Source organism: Scatophagus argus, chromosome 19 (assembly GCF_020382885.2).
Source record: "Scatophagus argus isolate fScaArg1 chromosome 19, fScaArg1.pri, whole genome shotgun sequence".
NCBI lineage: Eukaryota > Metazoa > Chordata > Actinopteri > Scatophagidae > Scatophagus > Scatophagus argus.
The window spans coordinates 12,701,699-12,721,303 of NC_058511.1; the positions used below are offsets into that span (position 1 = coordinate 12,701,699).

A 19,605-nucleotide genomic window follows, 5' to 3' on the forward strand; every position below is an offset into this window, starting at 1 on the left:
AAAAGCATGTACTTTTTTCCTCCTCTGCTTTAATCCTTCTCTCACAGGCCAAGCGTCAGCAGCGTAAACTAAATTTCCTCATCACCCAGACAGAGCTGTATGCTCATTTCATGAGTGGTAAAGCCAGCATGGGGGGTCCAGATGGAGACACAGCTCAGGAGGATATTCTGAGAAAGCTGGAAGACACGGCGGCACAGAGACAGATTGACATTGGAGGAGGCGTAATGGTCAACATGGGTCAGGAGGACTATGGTATGGGCAGTTCAGTGTAGTTTATTCTGCAACTGAAGCAGAGTCATGGTATTGATGGTTGACGCTTGTGTATCCTTAATTACCTTTGATGAATTGTTGACCAGTTCTGTTTTGTTCATAAGTAGATTGTATGTAATTTCAGACAGTGAACACTACAAGTCCCAGGCCTTAAGGAATGCCAAAGAAGCCTACCAGATTCATCAAGAGAGAGTAGGTTGATGCTTGCACACATCTCTCTCTCTCTCTCTCTCTCTCTCTCTCTCTCTCTCTCTCTCTCTCACTCTCTCACACACACACACTCACACACAAACTACTCTGTCCATACTGTGCTAATCCCCAAATTTCCCTCTGTAAGACACGGATGTTTGATGAGGAAGCAAAGGACAGCCGCAGTGCATCGCTACACGCAGCATGCGGCTCATCCTCAGGCACTGGCTCTGGGTTTGGAGAGAGCTACAGCCTTTCCAACCCATCCATCCATGCAGGTGAAGACATTCCTCAGCCCACCATCTTCAACGGCAAACTCAAGGGTTACCAGCTCAAGGGCATGAACTGGCTGGCCAACCTCTATGAACAGGTACCCATGTGTGTCCCTGACATTAGGGACCTGCCTGAATTTGCAGGGAGGATTTTTGTGTCTTAAATTATGTCAATATTTTCTGTCACACTTCTTCTTTCTCTCAATGCCTACAGTTGGCATCATGTTTAAAATGTAATACTTGTACTTGCTTATTTTGTGGCTAGTGGTATGCTAAAATTGAACTAATATTATGGTTTTAGAATAGCCAGGAATTGTATGAATTATCTTGATCCACACTAACATGATTTTGACTAACACTAACATTTTTTCCTTTGTTTTCTTCACTCTTTCTTCAGGGAATCAATGGAATCCTGGCAGATGAGATGGGTCTGGGGAAGACAGTCCAGAGTATCGCCCTGTTGGCACACCTTGCCGAGGTGAGAAAGAGCGCCAGGCCAAAGGGTTTTTTTCAGTGCATAAAAAGCTTGGTGGAATATTCAGTTGACTCTGTTACTGGCCTGTGAAAATATCTAACATCCATCTTCTTTGCACACCTGCATCCTTTACAGAGTCCCATGTTTCTGGCTGTGTATTTCTTTAAATGACTCACATGACTTATTTCATTGTTGCGACCAGCTGATTTGTCGATTGTTTGGTCTCATAACACCAAAAGGAGAAAAAGTGGAATTTCGGGGAAATGTGTCCTTTTCAGTGTTGGAACTATCACTGGCAGGAAGATGCATGCCGTGTTCCTCCAGGGCTTCCTGTTATTGGGTGCCCACACATGCACACACAATGAGCACCTGTTGTGGCGGTTGACGTTACATTCTCCTCTCTGTTCCTGTGCAGAGAGACAACATCTGGGGCCCATTCCTGATCATCTCTCCTGCCTCCACACTCAACAACTGGCACCAGGAGTTCAGCCGCTTTGTGCCCAAATTTAAGGTGAGAATCGCTGACGCTGCTCAGCAAGCGTGATAATGGAAACATCTGCAGGAATCCTGCAGACCTCATCTCTGTTGTTCTCTTTAATCATTTTCACTCCTTTAATGAAAACAGTGCTGTCTTGCTCTTGGTGAAATTAAACATCTGCGAATCAACCAGGAGGACTAACAAGCATGTATAGTAGTATTCATTAGGGGGCAGTGTTGGACTAGTACACAGGTTGTGTTGTCTGTTTTAACACGTGACGTAAAGGCTGTTAATGCTTGTTGTTTGCCCATGTTTGCCGGTCTCTGACAGGCTCTGTGCATGCTTGGATGTTTTGTTTTGTTTTTTTAAATTAAGCACATCAGTATGTCAGCTATGCTTGCATACACACACACACACACACACACTATATGCATAACTCATTGTCGCACTCAGCTCTCAACTATGCCTGTTTTTTCTCTGCAATTTTGAAAATAAATCAGTTCCAGTCTGTTTTGCTAATGAGGTGTGAAAAGACCCTATTATACAATTTGAAGATAAGCTTCCTGAACACTCACAGCAAGACTGACTGAAAACAATGGAATACCAGTGTGCGTTGAGGGATGTAATGATGTGTAAATCTTTTCACATCGCAGTCTACATCAACAACTTGTGCTGTGATTCATACGTGATGCTATGCCTAAGTGTTTCCCCTGGGAGCATCACTAGAGCTGTGTTTTTATTCTACATTGCTCAGTATAAAAGTGTTCTGTTAAACTTTAAGTAAAGGTTACATTAAATGGATTCACACGCAGCTTGCGGCTCAGTATTTCCCCTCATTTTATCTATGCTTGTTTGTCTGTCAGGTGTTGCCATACTGGGGCAATCCTCATGATCGCAAGGTGATTCGGAAATTTTGGAGCCAGGTAAGGAAGAGGTGATGATAATGAACACAGTTGTGATGATACAGTTAGATGCTTTATTACACCCTCATGAGGTCATTTGATTTTGTCTCTATCTATGTTTGTATAGAAAACCCTTTATACACAAAACGCACCATTCCATGTGGTGATCACAAGTTACCAGCTGGTGGTCCAGGATGTCAAGTACTTCCAGAGGGTCAAATGGCAGTACATGGTTCTGGATGAGGCCCAGGCACTGAAAAGCAGCACCAGGTAAAACTGTAACATGCCTCCTGTATCATCATGTAATCCTGTATTCCCAAAACACATCGCAGGCTTGCTGTGTGTTCAAATGTGTTGATACCCAGTATTTGATTGTTTTTAATATTCTTGGTAATTATGTTGATATATTTTCAGAGTACACATTAGTGTTTTTGAGTGTTCTAGCCCACTCACTGTGAATGTAGTTGAATATACATTTAATGCATATTTTTCTCTTAGTTTTGCAATTTTCTTATCGTACATTCTACAGCTGCAGCAATTAGTCGATTAATCAGTTACTCAGTAGAAAGAAGGTTTTTTGATAATTGCTCAGTCGTTTCATTTTTTCAAGCAAACATGTTAAACATTTGCTGGTTCCAGCTTCTTAAATGTAAGGATTCACTGCTTTTCTTTTGTCATTCATGATATTAAATGAAACAACACTTTGACATTTTTTCGTGTTTTGATCAGTTTCTTAAGACTACTTTTGTTTACACACAGTTTTTCAGTTGCTACGTTGCCTCATATGCTCAATCAATCAGTGTATGCTTACGTATGGACCAATCACTGTGCTGGGAAAATACAGGACCAAAAAATGAGGACCCTCAAAACTGAGTTCTGAGAACTACAATCTTTTATATTTCTTGCAGGGCAGATACAATTAAATTCTTGAAGTTAATTAGAAGTAAAGTCCTTGTAACAATTTTAATATTCCTCCAGCCCCAGAAACTGAGAAACACAAGATAAAACAAAATGAAACACAGTTCGACAGTTTGAGTAACTGATGTGTTTACAGTACACTGAAGTGTTAAATAAACATGATAATCTCATGTAGTCATTGCACAGATCTCAAGCTGTTAATTGTGTCCCCTTTTTGTTGTCAGCGTTCGGTGGAAAATCCTTCTGCAGTTCCAGTGTCGAAACCGACTTCTGCTCACCGGGACGCCCATCCAGAACACAATGGCTGAGGTGAGCAGCATGTGGGAGTGTGGCGGCGGGTGTGTGTGTGTGTGTTCATTTGAGCAGGACACGACTGTTGACAACCTTGTGTTATTGCTGTCTCTCAGCTGTGGGCCCTGCTGCACTTCATCATGCCTACATTGTTTGATTCTCACGAAGAGTTTAACGAGTGGTTCTCCAAGGACATCGAGAGCCATGCTGAAAACAAGTCGGCCATAGATGAGAGTGAGTGCAAGTCTTGGGCCTATGAGCCAAGCTGAGCTGATGGCACATAACATTTTTCAGTTCATCTGTATGGAAAATTCAGTTATCTGCCAGCATTGATCTTTTATTTCTGCTTGCTGCAACATGTGATTGTTTGATGTTTGTGTTTCAGACCAACTTTCCAGACTGCACATGATCCTCAAGCCCTTCATGCTGCGCAGAATCAAGAAGGATGTGGAAAATGAGCTCTCAGACAAGGTAGGGGAGCGAACTTTCCTCTCTATGTTTGCTCAACAGTATTTACCATCAAGAGTCTGGTCTTCAATTGTGAAAAATTGCATGTAGCATTCAGACAAGGTGTTAAAAGTTTGGAATATGCTTATTTTTCACCGTTATATATTCTCACGGTTAGGAATATGCTTGAATTTGAATATACCCCTTGATAAATGCTTTTTGACACAATCACTTGTGTAAACCAAAAACCTTTCAGTATTTCGAAAGAAATGATCCTATAGCCGTATTTGTTCGTTGTCCCTTGTTAGACAGCCTTAAATAATCCCAATCAAAACATATATTCAAAGTCAATATGAACAGCTGTTAAAATAAACAAAGTGACAATGCAAATTGATTGCTGTTTTTTGGCTTTGCATTTATAGTAACAGTTGACAAGTGTTGACAAAGGTTTTGAGAGGCTGGAACTTTTTGTTTTGGTGCCTTTAAAGTGTTCGAAAAGTTCTTGAATTTGTACTTCCTCCCTGCCCTGTTTAAACCTGCACCCTTACTCCGTCTGTCTCTGTACACCACACTTCCACACAAAGTGTTCTAATAAGCTTGTGAGTGATGCTTGCGCTGGCAGATCCTCTTGACAGATGTTGGACTCCTTGTCTCTTGTTGACACACACTCGCTCACACACTGTGGGAGTCTTGATACACACAGTCAGAGGAATGGCAGAGTTCACGGCTCCCCCACATTCGTCTTTTTCATTTTCCCCTTGCACCCACATGCAATCCTGCCAGCCCGCTTCCTTTTTCTTCTCGACTCTCATTGGTTTCTCTTGTTTTGCCAGCGCAGTTCACTTGTGGTTCATGTTTGAGATTTTTACAGTTTGTTGTTATATAGTTTAACTTTCATCAAAGCGTGACACCAGATAAAACCAAAGATTTCTAATGTGTTTATAAAGAATGTGGGTCAGACTGGGCATGAAATCTGCACCCGTAAATTCATTTTTTTGATAAAGCCCATGTGAAAATATTGTGCGTGTTCTTGTAATTGCTGCAAGCCGAATGTTACATATGCAGCCAACTTTTGCTTTAAAAACCAAACTTTTAACTAACCAGGTCCAGTTGAGGACATTTTCATTCACTGTTGTCATATCACACATCCTTTTTGTGCTTGTGTTTATTTTTGTGTCATTTCTTCCTAAAATGCAGGCATCTGTGGTAATTTACTTGTCATTCTTCAAGCCCTGAACTCAACAAAACAAATTCAGGAAACCCTAGAGACAGTTGAAAGTGTCCTTGGCCCAATACAAACACATTTTGATGTTCGAATCATTTGATGTGATGATAAAGGCTCTGTGGTGCTTGCTTGTGTGTATCTGAATGTTAACTGGTTGAAGATTTGTTACACCCACTTGCCCTACTTTCCCTCTGCAGATTGAGATCCTGACTTACTGCCAGCTGACTTTGCGGCAGAGGTTGCTCTACCAGGCTCTGAGGAACAAGATCTCTATAGAGGATCTGCTGCAGTCCTCCATGGGCACAGCCCAGCAGGCCCACAGCACCACTTCCTCCCTTATGAACCTGGTCATGCAGTTCAGGAAGGTACGGAGTGTGACTTACGTTACGTTGTCCTTTTGGGTTACCGGAACAAAAAATATAATTAAGTACAATGGTTGGGAATATTTTGTTCAATGTGTCAGTGATAATGATTGATTACAGCTATTATTCCTAGTGATTTGTGGTGTCATATTATCAAAACTCTGAAATTCCATGTGTAGAATAAAACAAATGAATTGGCAGTCTTAGAACAAGAGTAAGCACGAGAAGTGCTTGTTCCGTTGCCTGTTTTTACTCAATACACTGTGTCTGCTTGTGTGCAGGTGTGTAACCACCCTGACCTGTTTGAGCGCCAGGAGACACGTTCTCCTTTCCACATGTCCCTCAAACCGTACATCATGTCCAAGTTCCTGTACCGTCATGGCCTCATCCATGCACACAACCAAGCCAAAAACAAGTAAGTGGTTCCACACCGGTGAACTCACAGACACGCTTTATTTTGACCTGACCTGAATTCCAATGAGCAAGAATGTTAGTGTTGTTTTGAATTGGGTTAGGTTTACATTTGAAATTACTGTGTAAAATGATGTCAAATATATGTCTCAGCAAATCTTTTTTCTTGTAGATGTTTGCCAATTTGACATTCACAAAAAGCAATTGAAATGTTATCAAAATTGCAATATGGCCACATGCAATAGCCAAATCACAGAAGCTACACTTTTTTGAAGGAAAAATGTGTTAAAATATACTATTATAAATGAAGCAAATGTTGTGTTACGGAGATGCCCCAGCTTACAAGTCATATTCCCCAGATGTAAAGAAACACGCTGGAATGGTGCAGACTTCAGCAAAAATCACATAATCATCATTTTTATATGTATTTTTTCAGTGAAAAACAAATGTAAAAATTACCAATCCCAGCAAAATTGTGTCTCATATTGCAATCACAGTATCTTTCAGAATCATCGCAGTATGATTTTTGTTTTTTTACACATCGTTTTGCCCTCCTAACAGAATAAATGTAGGTCAGATTATCATCCAAAATCTTAAGATTTCTCTCATATTCAGTGGTGTAACTCTGTCTGTCTCTACAACCTCCTCAGATTACTTCAAGTGCTGTTGTCTCCCTTCTCTCCAAATCACATCCAGCAGTCTCTTTTTCACAGAAAAGGTGAGCACGTGTTGGATTCAGACATGCACAAAGATCTTAATGGAACGAGTTTGTTTACTCGCCTGAAACAATCTCTTTCATTTGACATTCAATCCTTAGCTTCATTTAAGTTCCTCTCTACCTCAGCCTATTATTTTTGTCTTATTTCTCTTATTTTCCCTTTGTTTTGTCTGATGTGCTTCATTCTGTATTCTGTTTTTGCTGTTCCAGGTGATGACAAAGGAAGCTGTTTCTCCTTCCTGCGCTTCATCGACGTGTCGCCAGCTGAGATGTCCAATCTCATGCTACAAGGCACCTTAGTGAGGTGAGTTTTAAATTTCCATCTTCAGATCTGTTTCTCTCTTTGTCTTTATTGGAAAGAAGTCAGATAAGGTGAGATAGTGAGTGAAAAGAAAGTCTTCCAACATTAAGTCCACCCTGTCAAAATGTTTCTTAGGAAGACACCAAATATCCAACAGCTGTGGAGATCCTATGCTGTAGTTGGCTCTGGAAGTTTGATCATTTGTAATGAATAACTTCATACAGTCGTTCAGTGATGACAGACTTATTTATATTTCTCTCAACATTCTTTTTGTAATTTCACTCCTGATACTTTCATTCACAGATGGTTAGCCCTTTTTCTGTCCCTCAAAGCTGCATATCGGCTCCACTATCAGCGCCTGTTTGGCCATGAAGAAGAGGGTCAGGAGGAACCAAGAAACTCTGAGGGGGACAGGGGGTCCTCACGATCCAGGAGTCGGTGTCTATCTCGCAAGGACCTAATTCTGTGGCTGAACAGACCCACCAGTTTTCCAAACACACACACCAGCCCTGTCCTACAAGTAAGAAACATGCAAGATATGCACAATCACACTAAAATTTAAGCACTAGAAGAAGCACAAGAGGAGCTGTACATAAGGGTTTATGACAGACAGGTCAGACTCCAGTAGTGAGGCATGCACTGCTGACGGAGCATCAGTCAGTGTTTGGCCACACAGTGTGCGCTCTGCATTTCCTCACCCTCCTCTGTGTTCCAGTGTGGAATCCAATACCTCTGTAGATCCATGACCCAGTAACGCTGACCTCCCTTGCTGTGTATGTCTTCCATATCTGTTCAGACCAGCATCTGTCCATACTTCTACTGTCACACATGTAGAGGAAAATTTCCAAGATCAAAAAATAAGCGAGATTTAGATTTGCATTTTATAGACCAAATGATTAAACACAAAAATATTCAGCAGATAAATCACAATAATTGTTAGTTGTAGCCCTAGAGTCTTCCATAACAGGTATATATCAATTTCTGCTAATTTGTCAAGCCACGTTTACTTGTCACATCAACATTGAACCCTTTCTGCTTTTTGTGCTATTTCAGTATAATTTTTTTCCTAGCATGTTCCATAAACAGCCATTTAAATTCCACATATGTCATATTTGATAATGTTGTGAGGTGATATGAAAACAGTTTGGCTGACCCCTGTTCCCTCAGCACCTCAGAGGTTCTTAGGTTCACAGGAAAATTTGATTCTGATGACAATCACAAACCAAAAGTTGGATGCTGGTTAGGTAAATTGTAGCTTTTTGAGGGCACCAACGTATTGCTGCTCGTTTATTTGAGAGCACAAGATCTGGAAATGAGTGGTCCATTGTTTTTGTTCCCATCAAACTATTCTGGCAGCTTAGCGGTCTGGGCAAATGCAGCACACCACAGTTCTTTTCATCTGCACTCAAACGCTTTCGTATGTGTTGGATTCTGCAGCTGAGAACCACAGGGTTACACTGTGACAGCACATGTTTCCTCTGTTTTTTGTGTTATTTGGCAGTATAGAAACCTAATCATTTGTTAGAAAGAGACAGTGCAAACTATAGGTGCCAGTTCAAATATACAGACCCCCTCAAACAAATGTGAACAGCTGCAGTCTGCAGATACACTACAAGGTCGCCACTGCAGGAGTTTTTTAAATTCATTTTGCAGAGTTACAAAAACTTATCCCATCAAAACTTTCACCCAGCAAACAGTTACCCATCATCATCCTCTCATCCTGTATCTGACATACTCATGAGAAAGTTCTGTTAGAGTAATTCCATCCTGCACTTCCTCTCTTGGCCTCATCACACTGAGTCTGGCAGCTGCCTTGCATCTTTCAGAATGAAGTTAAGGAACGAAAATTCAACTTTAAGTTGAAGTTCAGATATGAGACAAGCTTATGGACACCTGGAGAGATACTCTATGTGTACTGTATGGATTTGTTGACCTCAGATTCCCACTTGAGCTCCCCCTCCCACAGAACCTCTTTCAACCCCTTGTTTTTCTGAAATGATGAATAGCTGGCACTCCTCTCTTTGCTTGTTGACATTGTGGTTAGTATCGCCTTCAGCTTTTCCTGCCACTCCTGTATACCTTCTTAACATATTTTACTCATACACCTTCAAGGCACTGTTTCAAATGGGCTCTGTGTCCATCTGTGTCAATCTCTCCTTCCATCTGTCCCAATTTTAAGCACTTCTATTGACATATGTTGGAAAATTTTGTTTTACATTTGTGATATATTCTCAGTGTAATTTAATTTATAATGTAGTTTAGTTTATTATATGGTATGTATGTCTTTCTGTATGTACTGTATTTGTGTCCTACTCTCACTGTTTTGGCCTATCGAATGCAATGAAGGAGAAAACTTGCTAACTCACGGTGGAGAAGCTGAGCTTGTCATTTGATAAACTCTGCCATTAGATGGCACTGTGTATCCACCATTTTTGTGGTGTCACGAAACACATGGTAACACATCTCTTCACATTACAATTCTTTTAACACCTGCCACTGCATTGTACTTGAATTATTTATCATTGCCTTCTCAGCATCCACCTTTGCTCAAAACGTATGCATAATATATGTCTTGTCCAAAAGATTACACGATCAGGCCTGCAGTTTTTCCTGTGACACAAACAACTAAAATCATATAAGCTCCATAATCTTAAGTTTTACATAACATTTTAAGCATTTAGCTGATATTTTATATAACATCCCATGTATGCCGGTCAATGAAACATAAATATCCTGCCAAAGCAGTTTATTCAAAACATGAGCATTGCACTCAATAACCTCTGTGGGTTTCAATTTGTTTACTTCTGTTGTGCAGTACCTCTTACTTTTGCCGCATATTTGTTATATATCCTGTAATTTGAAGATAGTGTTTATTCAAACTCACCACTTTCAGAAAGGGAATCGGTTCAGCAGGAGGCCTAACATCGACTGTGATGTTTTTGAAATTGCTAGCAATTTAATACATTTCAGCACTCCGATATAATCACTGTACTTGTGAAGTTTTAGCCTTGTAGAAACTGGATGGTAATCTGTGTGTATGTGTGTGTACGTGTGTGTGTTTCAGGACCTGGTCTTCACAGCATTCAGGCCTGGCATGATGGGACACACAGACGTGATGATCCACAGTCGAAACTCCGCCACCTCCTTGATGCGGCCCTGCCAGCCCACACTTCCACCTAAGTTCCTGCTAGCTGCCACGCCCAGGGTATGTGTGTGTCTGTGTGTGTCTATGTCTCTCTGTGCGTGAACAGCTAGTGGCCTGGCAAAGGCACAGACAGACGAGCATTTTGGTGGTCATGGAAAGGGAAGAGGGAAGCGCTGTGCACGTTAACAATGAGCAGCCCTTATCTGTGAATATGTGTGTGTGTGACTGTTTGTGGTGGTGGTGGTGGGGGATCACCACCACTTCCAGCTGCATTTAAAACAAACAGCCTCTGAAAGGGGCTTCTTGGTCAACTTGTTCACCAGCTGTTAAGCTTGTTCTTGCCCTCCTCCTAAACACACAAAAAGAACCTGCTGATTCAGTGAAACTAGCTTTCCTGAGGTGCTTTTCTCTCTGTCTGTGATACAGATCTCTTATTTCAATCAGATGTTGTATTTTTTGATTAATAGTTTAATTTGAAAGATTAAAAAGTCATATGCAAACATAAGAGGAAGTGATGAGATACATGTCAATATACTTGAAACGTCTAATGTTAAAATCTTCTTTCTCTCTCCACTGTGTAATATTATTTTTTGTTTCAAATATAGAAAACTGTATCTTTCTTTTTGGTTTCCTAGGTGACAGCAGTTCCCATGGAGCGTTATTGTGACGACCGTAGTGCTGAGTACGAGTGGCGGGTGACACGCAGCGGAGGGGGCACTATCTTCAAACAGTGTTTCCTCTACGGCTCCCCTGAACTCGCCTCAGACTGGTGTATGAGGGCCAGTGCCTTCCGCCCTCAGTGCCCTGGTGGTGTGATGGCCCTCTATCCAAGACATGGATGGTCTTTCATTCGAATACCTGGTGAGGACTTTGGGTTTATGTGTATTTTCCTCTTTTGTTTATTGCTTTGCTCTGAACTGAGTTCCTTCTCTGGTGTTTTCATTGATCAGGTGTGCGGCTATGCTGTAGCTCACGTTTGCTAACCTGATGCTGTATAGCTAAGGGTAACACATAAACAAGTATACACTAGTGAATAACTATCAGTGCAGCCAGTAAAATAAGAAGTTTAGTTAACATCACAGTTTGTGAGTGTCAGTCCACAGCAGCAGTCTGCATTGCCGTGGGAAAATACAGTTGCTGTGGTGTTTTGAAGACTCATAACTTCAGTAATAGTAACCCATAGTTTGCTTTACATTCATGTGTTTGATTCATATTTGAGCTGACAGTTTTATCAAATGGTGGATATCCAGTTTTTGACTGAAGGGTAAAATAGAGGCCCGTGGGAGAACACAGTGAGGTCAGACCAGGGTTGGCAGGGCAGTGAGGGGCACATCACCCTCCTCTGTCACTGCCTGTCCAACCGCCAGGCAGCCAATCCCTCACAATCCAATGGAGCTGCTGAGATAAAGGATTCCTGCAGGAGTTGACTCACACGAACACCTACCAGAGATTTCCATTAAGGTTTGAATGCGGGGTCGCGGGAGTACGTGTGCTAGCGAGCACTTTATCAGAAGAGCTTGGGCTCGTTGAGTTAAGGGTCAGTTGGAGCAGAGTGGGAGCTGATTCGCTGCCAGTGTTCAGATGACTGATGGATGTCCAGGGTGAGGGAGGCCATTGCAGTTTTACAGACAACACTTCCCTTCCAGCTGACCTGCACAGCCCCCCTGGCTCTGATAAACAGTCTCTGTCATGGATTATGATGACTGCTCCCTTTTTGGTTTGTGTTGTGACAGAGGTTCAGAAAATGGACTTGTGTGTCCTTTCATACATGTTTGATAAGCCTACAATATGCTAATTTTGTGTTTTGTTCAGGTACTAAACACAACACAAAAGACTCTCTTTTACTTAATCTAAAATCCTCAAAATCCTTGACACGCTCTCACAGATTGTGATATTGTAATGCTTGATTTATGTTTTCTACCCATCTGTGTATACATGTGCTTTTGAGAGTGTTTGTATGTAAAAGTGAGAAACAAAACAAGTATTTGTGTGTCTGTGTGAGAACTGTCTGAAAGCTCTTGTGAAGTTATACAGAGGCAGACAAAGCGAGGAAGTTTAGCTACTGGTCATTGTTCAAGTGCTTAGTTAGGTAACACTAATAGATGGTCTGTGTAAGTGTGTGTGTATATGTGTGTGTGTGCTTGCGTCTGTGCCTGCCATCGGGTCCATTCAGGGAACTGTGCAGCACTCACACGGGGGTTTGAGGTGTCTCTCACCTCTCCCCACACACTCTCCCACGCTCAGCGGCTTTGCCTTTTCTTCAAGCACACACACACACACACACAGGCCGAGGACAAGCTTTACCCCCATCCCTCCCTCTAATGGACGGGGCTGCGAACCGATCTGAAATCAGTATCTGGCCACAGTCTCTCAGTCCGTCTGGTCTCCCACTTCTTTCTCAGCCTCGTAGGAAGGAAGTGACCCAACACTCAGGCACCCGTCCTCCGCTGAACACATTGTTGCCACATCAAGGCCCAGATATGTACAGTAGCCCGACTGAAGTTTCCCAGCCTGCCTCTCCTCTGCACTCCCAGCCCCACACCTTTTAGAACAAATGGCAGAGCTGAATAACTGTTTGTTTTGAGCACCATGGCGTGAGTATGGCTGCCCACTGATATCAACTGTGGAATCTAATCAGAGGACTTATTAGGAATCAGGCCACAGAGGAGAGAAAAACAATTGAGCCTGTAATACAGTATCTTGCGTCTCAGATTTTTTTTGGATGTTAAGATGGTTATGATTATGAAGATTTAATCTAAAAAGGGACTACTACTACTTTACATCCACTTTACATTAATATGCAATGATGATGATATGATACTGCTGATGCTGCTGGTGATCACAGAGAAAGCAAGATGCATGAAGGGTATCACTAACCATGAACTGAACCCATGAAGTCATCTAGTCGGAGCCACCCAGACGTGACAGGAGAGAACGTTTTGACTGTAATTAAAGAGACATTCCAGTCTTGTTTGTTTGCTAAATCGCAGTCTAAATCGCAGTTCTGCGGTCACCTCTCTTTCACTTTTTTCCGGAAACTCCACTTATAGTAACAGATGGGTCACTTTATACTCCGAGACTGGCTTCATGCTGAGAGATGTTATGTGTCAGGTTAAAGGAAACAGTTTTGAACTTGCGTGCCGTAGGATTATTTGCAGAACATTCCGGTGTCACACAGAAATAACCTTCCTCGTTCTCTGTGTGGCCCCTGTATCGCTTTCTGTAATTAGAAGGAACTGCTCCACAAAATGACGGCCTTCTCACTATAGTGCTGGTTCTTGACTCTTTCTCTAGCATTATCGCGAGCTGGGAATTGACTGTCACTGCTGTGGAGGAGTGTATGTGTGTGATGGATATGGTGAAGGGCTCTGTTTGTGTGTGTGTGTATGTATCAATCAGACTATGAGAGAGAAAGCCCAGTCAGGCCTGGTCCAGCAGCTCACATCAGGCTGTGGGAAATGCAGTTCTGCCTTCCTGTCCCTTCAAAGAAACTCAGCTCTCCAGCAAAATGGCAGGAAGCTTCCCCCGGGCCCTCTGATAGACAGGCACAAAACAACTCAGACGGCCAGCCTCACCACATCACCGACTGACTCTGTTCCTCTCAAGCTGCATTAAACTGGCACCGGTGACTGTCTGCGGAATTTAGCAGAGAAAAAAACAGAACATCGAGACAAGTGTGTGAAGGAACAGAGATGTTTTTATTTCCTAGTCCAATTTATGGCTGTCGGTGTCTCCAGGAGCAGGAAAAACCACATTTTACTGATAGTTTAGAAATCCCAAAGTAGACTGAAGGGGGAGACATTAGCCATATTATACCTCTATGATGAGATCTTCGAACACAGAGGCCAAGTAATATCTGACTCACTTTGTCCCTTAGCCAGCTAGCTTTCCTCTGTGGTGTGTGTCGGGTCGGCACTGGCCGGGAGTAACTAGCAGTAATCTATCTTAATGACAGAGTTCACAGTGGGCCCCTGTGGTGTGGTGAGATTCCCCCATGAAACCTCCACAGACTGTCTGTCTCTGCTCCTGCTTAACGACTCCTCAAGAACTAAGAGAAGCGCTCCTCTTGCATGTTTGAGGGGAGACAGTGATGTATTTGCAAACATGTTCCATATACACACACACACACAAACACGCATGCGCGTTATCGCAATTCATCATTCACTTTCTGTCACAAGTAGTCATGCAGATGCATTTTTTGGGCTTTCAGGAATGAATGTTTGTCATTTGGCTCTGCTCCTGAGTGGAGATAGTGTCTGTAAAACTTCACCAGGCTTTAACAAGAAAAAAAATCTGTTGTGTGTTTGTCACTTCAGTCCCAGCATCTGAAACCTCCCATCGGCATCTGGCTCTTTGCTGTACTGATGCTGCGGCTGTGAGAAAATTAAGTTTAAGTCCGATTTGGTCAATATGTGCAGAAGCAGCAAAGTACTGTCAGGCTAATATTTCCATCATCAGCAGCGCTGAACAAGTGTTGCCCATTGACTTATTGATTGCGCAGTGTAATGTATCATTATACAGTGAGGAGCTGACGCTCGGTTCGATCGTTGATTCGACCTGCTCTGTGGCCCCCCATCTGTCTCTCTTTCTCACATAACCATCCATCCATCTTCTTTCATCAGCTCCTGATTTTTTTCCTTCTGCAGTCTCACTGCTGTTCATCTCCTCCTTTTTGATTGGATCTGGCCAGCTTCCCTTCCTGGTTAGGGGCAGCGCCGCTCTTGGCTTTGGCAGCAACAGCAGAGGGGAAGGGGACAGGACAGGGCAGAAGATTGTAGTGTTGTATTAATGAAATTAGCACCGTAGTTGGTTTGGGAGTATCAGGCGCCAGGCACCAGGGCTGGGCCGGGGTTAATTAGCTGGCAGCAGGCCTCTAATTGGGTCAGGACCGTGTCAGGCCCCTGGCTCTGGCCCTACAGGGATTGGATTACATTGTCGGGGGACAGACAGTAGGGGGAGGGAGAGAGGGTGTGCAGGGGGGTAACGGGAGCAGGAGGGAGAGCTTGTAGTACCAGAAGAGGTAAGGATCGAGAGGGAGCTGGAGGGTGCAATGGATGTGGTAGAAAGAGGGACAGAGCAGGGACAGTGGAGTGTAGCCTAATCTGCCAGCAGGAGGTAAGGATAGGAGGAGATGGGGAGGGCTGGCTGGGTGAATACCGCTGTTAGACTGGATTGGATTTAGGCGTGTGGGTGAGGTGGGGTGAGGTGTGGGGGGGCTACAAAAGGGGGGTAGGGCAGGTGGTGAAGCTTGATATGTGTGTCCATAGCAACGGCAGAGTGGTGTGACACCACATGGGATTTGCTTGTGTTTTGGGGTGTGGTCTCCACACAGTCCTTGTTCTTATGAGTCCACAATTAGAAAGTAGTTTTGTGTCCATTTCAGTGTATTTTAATCTAAATTGTCGTTTTGTGTCCTGAATGTGAGGTGATGTGAGGCTCCTTTTGTTTTCAAATATATATGATATGTATAATGTTGTTCCTCTGTAAGCAAATTTTGGCTGAACTTAAACTGAACAAACTTTATAGATTAATTCATTTTTAGTCCCACACGAGTTAGATGTATACATATATACATTTTAATCCCTCTAAGCCTTCTACAGTTCATGTTACATGCATGATTACTCCATCCAGTTTGCTCACATTTATGACCTATAGGCATGCATTTCACTGCAGCCACATGTAGCTTATAATGTAAGCCCTAAGTGTTATTTTGGAATGAGACAGCCCACCAAAGCCCTCCCAAATCGCAATTATTCATTTTCTTGGCTACGCTTTATAGGGTATGGCAGCAATATTTAGAAAAAGGGATTTTCATGCAGCTCTAAATGTTTTGAACTCGGCCACCTCTCTCTCTGTAAGCCACATCACTGAGCTTTAGGGAGCTTGAATAGTTATTTTATTTTATTTTATTTTTTTTGCAAGCAGTCTCATCATTTCTGTTGGACATCTGGTTCCCTGCTTTCCTTTGATTATTTAGCGTCTTTTTAAGAATTGATATTTTCTCTGTAGGGTTAATGTCACTGAGTTTCAAATAGGTTAGCAATTAGACGATGTCCCAGAGCGGGTACACAAACATGTCATCACTGTAGTCAAATATCAATAGGTGTCTTTCTTAAGGAGCTGAACTGCTCTCCTATTAATGGTCATGTTCATAATCCACGCCTAAACAAGAGGATTATCCTGACTGACGTCTCGTCATACAGAAATAATAGTATCCAACAGCTTAATATGGGATTTTCAGATTTTCAGTTTATTCCCTGCAAGAATTAGTTTAAATACATACCACATTTAGTCCTGTTTGGCCATAGAAATCCTCAGACAGGGGCTTGAATTCATCTTCAAACATGACATTGAAGTCTGGGGACTTAGATATAATCTGCTAAAAAGAAACAGATTGGTGGCAGAGGTTGAGCATTATTGCCTTATATGAGCATTTGCATCTTTGCCAAGTGGTGGTTTGCATCTGGGTGTTTGGCAGTGCAGCCTGCAGTGCTGGTTGGTGCCCTTGACTGAGCAGCGGCCTTGGTTAGACTGGCACCTGCGGTGAGGAGGCCCCGTCTCATCTTAACCACAACTTCATCACCACCTCACCATAGCTGGAGCCACCACAGACCCCCTTCAATCTCTGTCTCTTCCTCTCTGTCTGGATGTTTTTCTTTTCCGCACAAGTCTAATCCTCTGCGTGTTCCACTCTGTCCTCCTTTTACTTTTTAATTCATGCACTTTCTTGATGCCAAGGCCAATTATAGGCCTTTTGATGGCCGGATACAATGTTTGTGTATCTCAGGGACTGGGGTGGGCTGGTCTTTTTGTATGCACCAAACTGAGCCACAGCAATGTATAGCAACTGCCTAGCTTAATAACTCTATAGTTAGTTGGATCTGCTTCAGACTTATTTTCTTTCCTGTTATTAGTGTGTCCCTTTACCCTATTTTTTTCATTTTCTTTATTCTCCTTTGTGGAATTTCAGAATTTTAGCCAAATTCATCTCAAATATTTTTATTCACTCTGAGAATTTAGCAAAGATTGACAACAATAGTGGCAAAAGTAATACTTTTCCCACAATACCGCAGCTAACTGACAGAAACCCAAACAAGTGAAATGGAAGACGTAAATACAACCTTGATTCAGAACCTGGTCAGACCTCATCCTGTCAAGACTTGACCAGAAGCTCTTGGGCTGTGTGACCATGGCTGAATGTATTTGACAGGTTGACACCACTCCAGAGTGACCTGTGGGTGAGCTCTCCAACACCTCCCCAGAGTGTTTCCTGCTCATATGTTCTATTAGTTCCTCTTTAACACCTCGACAGGGCCTGACCTGGTTTGGGGGTCTATACTAAAGGGTCACAGGTCAGGGTTCAACCTCAGTACACATTAGCATAGAATGCTGCTGGTTAAGAATGGAGAAAGATCCAGTTGGTTTTCACAGTTATGTTGGATCATCAAACATGATTGTCTTTAAGCAATGACTTCATTATCAGGGTTCACGGAATAGAGGAAATTGTTGTATGCATGTGTTACAGCAACCTCGGTTTAAATTTTCTGACCTTGTGTTTTGGATTGAAGGCACGAGACTTTAACGCCATTGTTACATTACATTGACAAAGCAAGGAAATAAGACTGGGAAATATTTATAAATTCAGGTTTTCACTGTACGAAAGGGCTTGAGAACAAGTGTCCCAACTCGGTTACAAGATGGCCAAGCCTGACTCTCCCATAGGGACTCTCTTGTAACCCTGTCACCTGACCCTGGACCTGGCCTTAGATTCTCTTCACTCAGGGTCGTGACCCCTTGGTCAGACACCATAGTGTGACTGTCACTGGGTCGATGGCGACCCCGGCCTTCTTCTCATTCTCCCATTGTGCCAGATGACGTTAATTTCTCATCAGCTGGACATGGAGGGAACCACTTCAGGAGCAGAGTCAGGGTCCGATTGCTGCATTTGTGGTCGGTCATTTGACAGCTGAAGAACTCCTTATGTGACGCTGGCAGTAACGTGACCACGACCAATTGCCAGGCCTATTTGTTCCTCTTTTGTACCATTGTGTGAAATGGAGTGTAAATCACCTTTTCTCACAGTTTCTCTTTCTTTCTTTTTCATTCATTCTTTCTTACCCTCACTGCTCTCATCAGCAGTCCAGTCAATAAGGGCACATGCTTTGTTTAAACAATCAGCAGATCAGGAATATATTCAGGAAGATTGATCCCTGGGATGATCCGCTCTGATAAAGGGTCTTTTTCCTAGAAAATATATCCCTGTTGAGGACTGGTATTGATTAGGGAAGAGTGAATAACCTCTGAATTGATTGAGTTGCATCTCTGCATACTTCCATTAAGCAAATGTATTAGATTATGACATTATATTAATGCTAAATCTTTGCAATGAAGGGAAAGAGTGACATGTCAAGCATTAATTGTTAATTTATTTACACAAGAAAGTCAATTCTGGTAACTGATAAATGATATATAGGTGTTTATCAGGTTTTGTTAACAACCCTTGCCAAAAATGCACTTTTAAAACTTTGTGCGGAACATTCCGACTGTGTACACGGATCATTCTCTTGTGAAACGTGTAGTTTTGGTTTTCACTTCTTTGTCTCTCCCTCTTCTAGATAAGGAGAGCCTGATTATGGAAAGTGGCAAACTCCACACACTGGATGTCCTGTTGAGTCGGCTAAAGGCCCAGGGACACAGAGTCCTCATCTATTCCCAGATGACCCGCATGATAGACCTGCTGGAGGTATACACACAAACACAAAAACTGGACAGTGATTTGTTTCCCAAACATTTGCTCTCCTAAAATGAATTAGTTAAAAACTAATTTAGTTTTAATTGCTTCATGATTGAAGTCTTTATAACTGTTAAATGAGGCCTAAGTATGCACACTTTCACAGAGATGTGAACCAACTACCAAGAATAATCTTGTTCTGTGACAACACACCTTTAATGTGTCATTTGCATACATCCATGTTGTTCCAAGCCAGTTATCTGCTTTTGCAACTGGTCCGCTTCCACTCGTAAAGTATTGAGCTCCAGTACCTCTAACCAGTTTGCCGGTCCCTCGTTTGTGCACTCATTAAACGACTAATTAACAGGTCAGGGCTAATTGATGGGGTCTCATCTGCAGGGGGAGAAGCCAGATGGGAGGGACGACTCAAAGGAGTGAGGAAAGAGAAAAGGTGGAGGGGAGAGGGGGGA

The 19,605-nt window shown here is 42.6% G+C and overlaps 1 protein-coding gene across 5 annotated transcripts in view; it reads left to right on the forward strand.

The window, feature by feature from the left end:
- Positions 1–19,605, forward strand: part of ino80 (INO80 complex ATPase subunit) — a 37,292-nt gene that overhangs the window by 5,891 nt on the left and 11,796 nt on the right. For all 5 annotated transcript variants that reach the window (XM_046372996.1, XM_046372999.1, XM_046373000.1 and 2 more), the window contains exons 11-28: positions 48–252; positions 395–462; positions 608–829; positions 1,129–1,209; positions 1,622–1,717; positions 2,548–2,607; positions 2,714–2,856; positions 3,729–3,813; positions 3,912–4,029; positions 4,181–4,266; positions 5,665–5,832; positions 6,111–6,244; positions 6,891–6,958; positions 7,169–7,262; positions 7,563–7,779; positions 10,324–10,464; positions 11,040–11,265; positions 19,020–19,147. In XM_046372996.1, the coding sequence (XP_046228952.1) occupies positions 48–252; positions 395–462; positions 608–829; positions 1,129–1,209; positions 1,622–1,717; positions 2,548–2,607; positions 2,714–2,856; positions 3,729–3,813; positions 3,912–4,029; positions 4,181–4,266; positions 5,665–5,832; positions 6,111–6,244; positions 6,891–6,958; positions 7,169–7,262; positions 7,563–7,779; positions 10,324–10,464; positions 11,040–11,265; positions 19,020–19,147 (2,340 nt within the window). The remainder of the gene's footprint in view (positions 1–47; positions 253–394; positions 463–607; positions 830–1,128; positions 1,210–1,621; positions 1,718–2,547; positions 2,608–2,713; positions 2,857–3,728; positions 3,814–3,911; positions 4,030–4,180; positions 4,267–5,664; positions 5,833–6,110; positions 6,245–6,890; positions 6,959–7,168; positions 7,263–7,562; positions 7,780–10,323; positions 10,465–11,039; positions 11,266–19,019; positions 19,148–19,605) is intronic.